General features: G+C 40.3%; 1 protein-coding gene across 1 annotated transcript; it reads left to right on the forward strand.

Annotated features, from left to right (window-relative positions):
• The first annotated feature begins 1,951 nt into the window (after nt 1-1,951).
• Nucleotides 1,952-10,042, forward strand: LOC120035268 (zinc finger protein 501-like). The gene is made up of 2 exons (XM_038982062.1): nt 1,952-2,436; nt 8,870-10,042. Exons 1-2 carry the CDS (start codon nt 2,208-2,210, stop codon nt 9,784-9,786), a joined length of 1,146 nt encoding a protein of 381 aa, XP_038837990.1. The 5' UTR covers nt 1,952-2,207; the 3' UTR covers nt 9,787-10,042.
• The last annotated feature ends 547 nt before the right edge of the window (nt 10,043-10,589 follow it).

Consider the following 10,589-nt stretch of genomic DNA (forward strand, 5'->3'; position numbering starts at 1 on the left):
CTCCCTCACTAGCTTTAAGCACCAGCTGTCAGAGCAGCTCACAGATTACTGCACCTGTACATAGCCCATCTATAATTTAGCCCAAACAACTACCTCTTTCCCTACTGTATTTATTTATTTATTTTGCTCCTTTGCACCCCATTATTTCTATCTCTACATTCTTCCACTGCAAATCTACCATTCCAGTGTTTTACTTGCTATATTGTATTTACTTCGCCACCATGGCCTTTTTTTTGCCTTCACCTCCCTTATCTCACCTCACTTGCTCACATTGTATATAGACTTATTTTTCTACTGTATTATTGACTTTATGTTTGTTTATTCCATGTGTAACTCTGTGTTGTTGTATTTGTCGAACTGCTTTGCTTTATCTTGGCCAGGTCGCAATTGTAAATGAGAACTTGTTCTCAACTTGCCTACCTGGTTAAATAAAGGTGAACATTTAAAAAAAAAAAAATACAGAAGATAGCCCTATTTGGTAAAAGACCAAGTCCATATAATGGCAAGAACAACTCAAATTAGCAAGAGAAACGACAGTCCAGCCTTACTTTAAGACATGAAGGTAAGGCAATCCGGAAAATGTCAAGAACTTTGAACGTTTTTTCAAGTGGAGTCGCAAAAACCATCAAGCTCTATGATGAAACTGGCTCTCATGAGGACTGCCACAGGAAAGGACCCAGAGTTACCTCTGTTGCAGAGTATAAGTTCATAAGAGTTACCAGCCTCAGCATTTGCAGCCCAAATAAATGCTTCACAGAGTTCAAGATACAGACACATCTTAACATCAACTGTTCAGAGGAGACTGCGTGAATCAGTCCTTCATGGTCGAATTGCTGCAAAAAAAACACGACTAAAGGATACCAATAAGATGAAGAGACTTGCTTGGGCGAAGAAACATGAGTACTTGACATTAGACCAGTGGAAATCTGTCCTTTGGTCTGATGAGTCCAAATTTGAGATTTTTGGTTCCAACAGTCGTGTCTTTGTGAGACTTATAGTAGGTAAACGGATGATCTCCGCATGTGTGGTTCCCACTGTGAAGCATGGAGGAGGTGTGATGGTGTGGGCGTGCTTTGCAGGTGACACTGTCAGTGATTTATTTAGAATTCAAGGCACACTTAACCAGCATTGCTACCTCAGCATTCTGCAGTGATACGCCATCCCATCTGGTTTGAGCCTAGTGGGACTATCATTTGTTTTTCAACAGGACAATGACCAATAACACACCTCCATGCTGTGTAAGGGCTATTTGACCAAGAAGGAGAGTGTTGGAATGCTGCATCAGATGACCTGGCCTCCACAATCACCCGACTTCAACCCAAATGAGATAGTTTGGGATAAGTTGGACCGCAGAGTATAGGACAAGCAGCCAACAAGTGCTCAGCATATGTGGGAACTCCTGCAAGACTCTTGGAAAAATAATTCCCCATGAAGCTGGTTGAGAGAATGCCAAGAGTGTGCAAAACTGTCATTAAGGCAAAGGGTGGCTACTTTGAAGAATCTAAAATATATTTTGATATACACTTTTTTGGTTACTACATGATTCCATGTGTTATTTCATAGTTTTGATGTCTTCACTATTACTCTAAAATGTAGAAAACAGTAAAAATAAAGAAAAACCCTTGAATGAGTAGGTGTGTCCAAACTTTTGACCTGAACTATACATCTACATAATGTATTGTTACACCATGTAGAAGAAGTTGGCTGCGTTCAGACTTTTTTTCACTCATTGGAATTTTGATCTGAAAAGTATCTGATTTGAAAAGATCAAAATACCAATTAGTGGGGGTAAAAATGCAGAATTGGGCTGCCTGTGTAAACGCAAATTAAATAAATTAAAATAAACGTATTTCCTGAAAGAAAAAAAAAAGCCGTAAACTGCATTATCTACTCCAGTCAGCAGATGGCGATATGAGTTTTACAGGCGAAGCTGCCAAAGTGTGACGTATAATCTAGTGGACGGGACACCTCTTCTACAACGACAACTAATCAGTCACCTAGATAGCTTGCTAACCAACAAAGCTTAAACATTGGAGCTATTTAGACGTTTTCGGTGTATATTAATCACTGTGTTTTAACAGACGTCTGTCGTGTCTACTAGTTACCCATCCCCCGCTTCATATTGTACGTAACTGGTTAAATTAGCATTAGGCTAGTCGCTTATGCTAACTATCTAAGTTGGCTATCTTATAATAACATTCCGGACCATGAGCTCACTAAAATACTCTCCCCATTCAAAAGAAGAGGATGTCTGCTGGACTGAGAAACAGGGTATGTGGCTTAATGTTGTCGTGAAAGAAGAGGAGGAAGAGAAGGATGTCACAGTGAAAGGCGATGAAGAAGCTTCCAGAGTGAAAGATGAGGAAGAGGTTACTGTCACAATGAAAGAGGAGGACGAGGAAGAAGAGTATGAGACTGGAGATCTGATTGACACCAGTGAGTAACGTTACTATCTTAAAAACAGGAGCACGAACTCAGCCAGTTGTTGAACTGAAGTGGATTTTCGAAGTGGCAATCCGTGATTCAAACAATAACAAAATGGCCGCCATGACACTCGTTTTGGTGAACAGTTAAAGGTTGGGTGCTGGAGACACCGATATGTAACAACTCAAATTCCATAAAATAGCTATGAATACAAGGACTGACCATCCAAATGATAAGAACAATAGTTTAAGCAGGTTCTAAAACTATAGAGTGTTTGCTGACAACTTTTTTTAAACGAGCTATCGGCCTAACTGACGTGTAAATTACAACACACATTTCCGTTTTCAAACTTCTAACATGGCTGCGTGGCATTTCTACTAACGAGACTCAGTGCATACAATGGCGATGTCCACGATAAGTATAGGGCCCCACAGTGGAGGTGTCATGTTACCCATAAAACCTAGCGATCAAACAGTGATCCGCCATACATTTTTCCCATATGGAATTTTAGAAATGCTTAAAATAAGGGCTGTGTGTTGTGTAGACTTACCCAGGCGTGACGTTTTGATGACAGTTTAACGTTATCTCGGACAAGGTGACTTTTATCAATATATTCAGCTTTATTTACTCTCATTCGAAAATGCTAATCGACATTATGCAAGACTAGAAATCCCTGCAAGATCCTGCACATCGATGTCAGAGCGCATAGGCTAAGATGCAATAGACAGTATAGAATACAGTATATACATATGAGATGAGTAATGCAAGATATGTAAACATTGAAAGTGGAATTATTAAAGTGACTAGTGTGACATTTATAACAGTGGCCAATGATTTCAAGTCTGTATGCAGGCACCAGCCTCTCTGTGTTAGTGATGGCTGTTTAATATTCTGATGGCCTTGAGATAGAGGCGGTTTTTCAGTCTCTCGGTCCCAGCTTTGATGCACCTGTACTGACTTCGCCTTCTGGATGGTAGTGGGGAGAACAGGCAGTGGCTCGGGTGGTTGTTGTCCTTGATGATCTTTTTTGCCTTCCTGTGACATCGGGTGCTGTAGGTGTTCTGGAGGGCAGGTAGTATGCTGCAAATACTGCATCGAAAACATGTTTTTATACTGCAGTAATTTTGCAGTGTAACAGCAGTTACAGTGCAGTATAACTGCACTTTTACTACAGTTTCAAAACTGCAATATTTTTTTGTAAGGGTCGTCTCTAGCTGACACCTTTGCAAACATCTATTGTGTCACAGAATTGTCAATTTAAAGACATTTAGGCAGTTTATTCATTGCTAAATCTAGCTAAAATTAGCTAGTTAATCCAGAGATTTTTACTTTTGCCTTGATTTGCCAGCGTGTAGTAGTGATGCACCGATATGACATTTTTGGCCGATATCCGATATTTTCCTTGCCCCAAAAAACGATACGATAACCTATATTGAAAATTTTAGCGGCCTTTTTATCATTCTAGTACTGTTAAATAGTTAACACACACACATGGACTCAGCAGTCTAAGGCACTGCTTCTCAGTGCAAGAGGAGTCACTACAGTCCCTGGTTCGAATCCAGGCTGTATCACATCCGGCCTTGATTGAGAGTCCCATAGGGCGGTGCACAATTGGCCCACATCGTCCGGGTTTGGCCGGGGTAGGCCGTCATTTTAAATAAGAATTTGTTCTTAACTGACTTGCCTAGTTAAATAAAGGTTACACACACACACCACACTGACCAAAAAGTTATTTTGTTGCCATTTACGTATGTCCCCGTTACCAGTAAAACATAGTAAAAACCTTTTTTTTTCACTTACTAGATGTGCTGTTTCGTTGTTCATTTGTTCAGTCGTTTAATTCTCAACCAGGATTTCAATGGAACGCCGTTTGGGTCCTTGCATGTCAAAAAAGATACTATTTAACTCTATTTGTCATCAAATTACACAATTTGACGTGTCAAATAAGCTTGTTGGCCAATCAGGACCTGAATATGACTGCACGTCACATAATAATTTAACGCGTCCAGCATTTTTTTACGTAGTTATTACACATTTATTACACTATCACTCGAATTTCATGTGTCACAACGTTTAATCAATACGTATGTTATGATGCTGGTAAAGTTGTCTCGCGCACCTACAGTGCTGGTCATTAAAAAAAGCTAGCTAGCTCATGGATGCAAACAATGTTCTTCCCCAAAAACATAGCAAAACGACATCTGTTTCAGTAGCTATAGTCCCCAAACATGAAAATCACGCGCTGCTTATATATGCCAGTTAGGCTCTACACCCCTTGTAAAGCGGATTAATGTGCTTAATCCGGCCGTGATTGGGAGTCCCATAGGGCGGCGTGCAATTGGCCCAGCGTCGTCCGGGTTTGTCCGGGTTAAGCTGTCATTGTAAATAAGAATTTGTTCTAAACCTCTCTAGGGTATGTGGGACGGTAGCGTCTCACCTCGTCAACAGCCAGTGAAACTGCAGGGCGCCAAATTCAAAACAACAGAAATCCCATAATTAAAATTCCTCAAACATACATCTATTTTACACCATTTTAAAGATACACTTGTTGTAAATCCAGCCACAGTGTTCGATTTCAAATAGGCTTTACGACGAGCAAACCAAACGATTATGTTAGGTGAGTGCCTTTTCACAGAAAAACACAGCCATTTTTCCAGCCAAAGAGAGGAGTCACAAAAAGCAGAAATATAGATAAAATTAATCACTAACCTTTGATGATTTTCATCAGATGACACTCATAGGACTTCATGTTACACAATACATGTATGTTTTGTTCGGTAAAGTTCATATTTATATCCAAAAATCTCCGTTTACATTGGCGCGTTATGTTCAGTAGTTCCAAAACATCCGGTGTTTTTGCAGAGCCACATCAATTTACAGAAATTGTCATCATAAATGTTGATGAAAATCAAACCCAAATCAACCCAAAGAGATATGCGCCATGTTGGAGTCAACATAAGTCAGAAATAGTATTATAAATATTCACTTACCTTTGATGATCTTCATCAGAATGCACTCCCAGGAATCCCAGTTCGACAATAAATGTTTGTTTTGTTCGATAATGTCCATCATTTATGTCCAAATTCCTCCTTGTTGTTCGCGCGTTCAGTACACAATCTAAACTCACGACGCGCGTGCAAGTCCAGCGGAAAATACAGACGAAAAGTCCAAAAAGTTCCGTTAGTCTGTAGAAACATGTCAAACGATGTATATAATCAATTTTTAGGATGTTTTTAACATAAATCTTCAATAATGTTCCAACCAGAGAATTCCTTTGTCTTCAGAAATGTGATGGAACGCAGCTAACTCTCACATGAACGCGCATGGTCAGCGCATGGTCAGCTCGTGGCACTCTGGGAGAGACCTTATTCAATCGCCTCTCATTTGCCCCCACTTCACAGTAGAAGCATCAAACAAGGTTCTATAGACTGTTGACATCTAGTGGAAGCCTTAGGAAGTGCAACATGACCCAATTTCCACTGTATCTTGGATAAGCAAAGAGTTGAAAACCTACAAACCTCAGATTTCCCACTTCCTGGTTGGATTTTTTCTCAGGTTTTTGCCTGCCATATGAGTTCTGTTATGCTCACAGACATCATTCAAACAGTTTTAGAAACTTCAGACTGTTTTCTATCTAAATCTACTAATACTATGCATATCCTAGGATCTGGGCATGAGTAGCAGGCAGTTTACTCTGGGCACGCTTTTCATCCGGACGTGAAAATACTGCCCCCTACCCCAAAGAAGTGAACTAACTTGCCTAGTTAAATAAAGTAAAAAATAAATTTAAAGAAGTTTAAAAAAAATCTGGTCTTGTAGTTTTAGAACCATTTGTCAGCCGTGTAGCCACTTCTCCATGCTGTCTGCTCTCATTTAAATTCCAACCATTTCAACGTGGTCGTCATGTTCTCTGGTCTGATATGTTAATTCTTCAGGGAGTCCTTTTAAGCACTCTGTAAAAAGGGGCGTTCCATCATGATGACACGAATTCTGACCTCATTTGGGGCGTGGCCACTGACTGCCACAAGTTTAGCAAAAAAAAAAACAGTTCTCATTTTAGAAGGCTAAAATCACATTTCTATCTTTTCACAAATAGTTTCATATTTATAAAAAGTTTTACAACATTTAGATGCAAACCTGACACCTCGAATGCGTACATTTTCAGAGATAGTCATTTAGTAATACCATCCTTAATGATATCACAAAATACACGTTTGACAGGATTTATTGTTTAGATCCTCGCCTACCATTCCAATTGTTTGGATTCCGAAACTGACGTTCCAATGTTTAGTGTTTTGATGTTGAAGTTTTGGCAAAATCTCTCTCAATTGTAACAAAGGATTTTTTCAACTTCTCCATACTGCAGAGCAAGAGACAGAAAGTTTACGACCCGTCGTTAAGTCATAAAACCGGGCCAACTTCCCCCCTCTTCCTCTCTGGTGGGAGAGAGAGAGAGGGGGGGCTGTTTGATCCTCAAAGGTTGAATTGCGTATACATCAGGAAATTCCAGAAGACAAAATATATCAATAAATACAATTACAGAAAATGTAGAATTCATGAATGACATCATGGATCAGGGTTGTTGAACAGTTTGCATTTTGGATGGTCAGCCGAGGAACATTCTTGATGGAGCATCTCAGTCACAGCCAGGGAGTCAGAGACAGACCGGTCAAAACATCAAAATAGAATGAATAGAAGGGACTCGGAACCTCCAAACATGGCAATTTCACTGGTCAACTCATGGGTACACTAACAGCAGCTGCCTGGTATTGTGACGCTTTAGCCGGGGGAGGGGAGCAGGCGTGCCCTGGCTTTACGTGCGGAGAGTGGAAGGCTCAACAAATCATGCAATTTAACTCAACAAATCACAGCACAGATTGTAGGGAAACTTCCTGCTTTTACTACCTTCAATTGGTACACTTGCAATGGCTGCCAGTTTACCCATTATGACATCATTGACTTGAATAGGAATGTCTGTTCTATTCGTTCTATTTCTATGGGTCAAACATGGAAAGGGTTTTGATCAAATCAAGCTTTATTTATACAGAACATTTCAGACATGGAATGCAACGCAATGTGCTTTACAGGGGAAAAAAACAAATGAATGATAAAAGCTGAAACATTTACTACAGAAGTAAAAAAAAAAAAAAAAAGAAGAATGACACAAACTGAAAAGCACCCTGAGGAAAAGCAAAGCTAAAAATATGTTTTTAAGATCTCTTTTAAATGTCTGAAGTTTCAGCCCCCCTCAGGTTCTATGGCAGGCTATTCCAGATAATAATTGATACATGGGCCACCTCCCAAATCTTGGGATAGTACTAGAAATCATCGTCAGGTTAAAAATATGGGTTAATGATTCAGCAATCAAGGGGGTGAAGAACTGCAGTAAAAAAACTGGTCAAGGATATCAACCCCAGTGTAACTTTTAACAACATTTACTGACACCGGCGAGATTGGGAGTCCAATAGGGCGGCGCCCAGCGTCGGCCCAGCGTCGTCCTCGTCCTCGGTTTGGCCGGTGTAGGCCGTCATTGTAAATAAGAATTTGTTCTTACCTGACTTGCCTAGTTAAATAAAGGTTAAATAAATAAATAAATTACACAAAATATATATATATATATTCATTCAACGGGTGTTTCACGTTCGTAAATTCATCAGTTATTCAGCGCTCTGGTACACTCAGACGAGAGTGCTCTGAAATTGGAGTAAATAGCCAGAGTGAATTTGCGAACCCAAGAGATATATGCTAACTGGATAACAGTCGTTCTTGCTAGCTAACCAAATGACACCTGCATCTCTAGCTCTGTAGCCACCCAAAAACTATACGAGGGGGGGGGAAAGTCAGTCACTCACCCAAGTCCTCCAATGACATCACATGACATCCTCCTGTTAGCTAGCTAGCGTTAAGCTCCGTGTTTTTAGCTCCTGTTAGCTAGCTAGCGTTACGCTCCGTGTTTTTAGCTACATAAATAGATACGCTAGCCTATTAGCCACATTATGACTGACTTGTGATCATTGCCCTTTTGCTCGTCTGATTGTATTGACATTCCCAGACTTAGTTACATTCGTCTGGTTTTTGTCCAAAATACTGAGTCATTGAAGCTGAAACAGTGCATCCTGAATGGAGGCAGCAAACAGTGTATCAGGCCAGCTGGGATTTACAACCTGAGAGCAATATTTTTTTGACTACTAAGAAATGTATTGGTGAATTATATTATTCATGCATTGAACTGTATCCATCTATTCTGCCGACAATGCCTTAGTGTACGTCATGGAATGTTGAGTCAAAATAACCTATTTTTAAAAACCTCTCATAAAGTTGGTTTTGTAGCATAAGCTGGGAATTTTATAATTTTGACTGATTATGATTGTCTGTTTGTTTCATATCTGCAAATGAGTTGAAATGCTGTCAGTTCTACTTTAAATAAACACTCTGTCTTTGGCAGGAGAGAGACCAGACTCAGAGGAACCAGAGCCAGAGACGTCCGAACCAGCAAGACGACACCACTGTTCCTACTGTGGAAAGCGCTTTAACCAGTTAGGGGACCTAAAGAAACATGAGAGGATACATACAGGAGAGAAGCCTCACAAATGCTCCCAGTGTGGACAGTGTTTTACCTGGTTACAGAATCTAAAACAACATCAAATAATACACACAGGCGAGAAGCCTTACCAATGCTCTCAGTGTGAAAAGGCTTTCACCCGGTTAGCACACCTGAAAGAACATAAAATAGTACACACAGGAGAAAAACCTTTCCACTGCTCTCAGTGTGAAAAGCGGTTTACCAAGGTAGGGATCCTAAAACAGCATGAAAGGACGCACACAGAAGAAAAGCCTTACCATTGCTCCCAGTGTGGAAAGAGATTTTCCTTAGCAAAGTACCTGAAAGAGCATGAAAAAATACATACAGGAGAAAAACCTGGAGAGAAGCTTTTCCTCTGCTCCCTGTGCGGAAAGAGTTTTACCCAGTCATCCCACCTGAAATCCCACACAAGAACGCACACTGGGGAGAAGCCTTATCATTGCTCCGTTTGTGGAAAGAGTTTTTCTCAATCAAGTTGTCTGAAAAAGCATAAGAGAATACACACTGGAGAGAAGCCTTACCACTGCTCCCTGTGCGGAAAGAGTTTTAACAGGTTAGATTACCTGAAATCACATAACAGAACACACACAGTAGAGAAGCCTTTACACACGGTAGAGAAGCCTTTACACACGGTAGAGAAGCCTTTACACACGGTAGAGAAGCCTTTACACACGGTAGAGAAGCCTTTACACACGGTAGAGAAGCCTTTACACACGGTAGAGAAGCCTTTACACACAGGAGAGAAGCCTTTACACACAGGAGAGAAGTCATCATTGTAAATAAGATTTTTTTTTCTTAATTAACTTGCCTGGTAATTTTTTTTGCTTTTAATGAAGAAACCTGTGTCTAGTGATGTAGTTCAGTGATGATCAGAATGAACCGTTTATAAACTGTTTATCCCATTTGATGAAAGTGAAAAAGAACAAACTACAATCTCAAGACATTTGAATTTGGAATAAATTGGTTTGATTGTAGACTACCATTATGTCAGTTTGAATGTGTATGTTCTCTGCGATTTACATGGTAATTTTCGAACTCGGGCTCTGTGTGTTGTGTGTTCATCTGTGTGTTGTTACTCGAGCACTCTCAAGTGCCATTTACCAGTGATGCGGTTGCTCTATTGTTTACATTCGATATGTATCTTACAGGCTTTAAGGGAATAGTGTGGTCCTGTAAAGATAACAGACCAAGAAAACAATTAGTGCCATAAACGAAGGCAATTGTCACAAAATGTTTGTCATTGCGGTTCAACAGTGGAAATGTACCTCTAGTTCCAACTTCTGAACAGCAACGTGTGTCTCCTTTTATATGAATTGAGATGTTTAGCTCCTTTAAAAATAAAAATAAATGAATTGAGTGAGCACACCTCACGTTCCCCCCGGTCTCTGGCACAGCCCACAGGCTCTGGGACACGTGGGCCGTCCAACAACAACCCCCGACATGAAAGCAAGTTCGCAGCACTTTGGTGACAGTCAGAGTACCTTTGCTAATCGCTACGGAACTCGGATCAAATATATATATATAGTTTCTTACTCCCCGTTTCACCATCAGCCCATCCAGCATTGCAGACAGAAGTAAACCA

This window comes from Salvelinus namaycush, unplaced genomic scaffold (genome assembly GCF_016432855.1).
Source record: "Salvelinus namaycush isolate Seneca unplaced genomic scaffold, SaNama_1.0 Scaffold10, whole genome shotgun sequence".
NCBI classification, from domain to species: domain Eukaryota; kingdom Metazoa; phylum Chordata; class Actinopteri; order Salmoniformes; family Salmonidae; genus Salvelinus; species Salvelinus namaycush.

Bases quoted from the DNA above. Each gene is read 5' to 3' on its own strand.
- LOC120035268 (XM_038982062.1), top strand. From the start codon at position 2,208: ATGAGCTCACTAAAATACTCTCCCCATTCAAAAGAAGAGGATGTCTGC. The intron at 2,437-8,869 runs GTGAGTAACGTT...TGTCTTTGGCAG, and splicing joins TGGAGATCTGATTGACACCA to GAGAGAGACCAGACTCAGAG.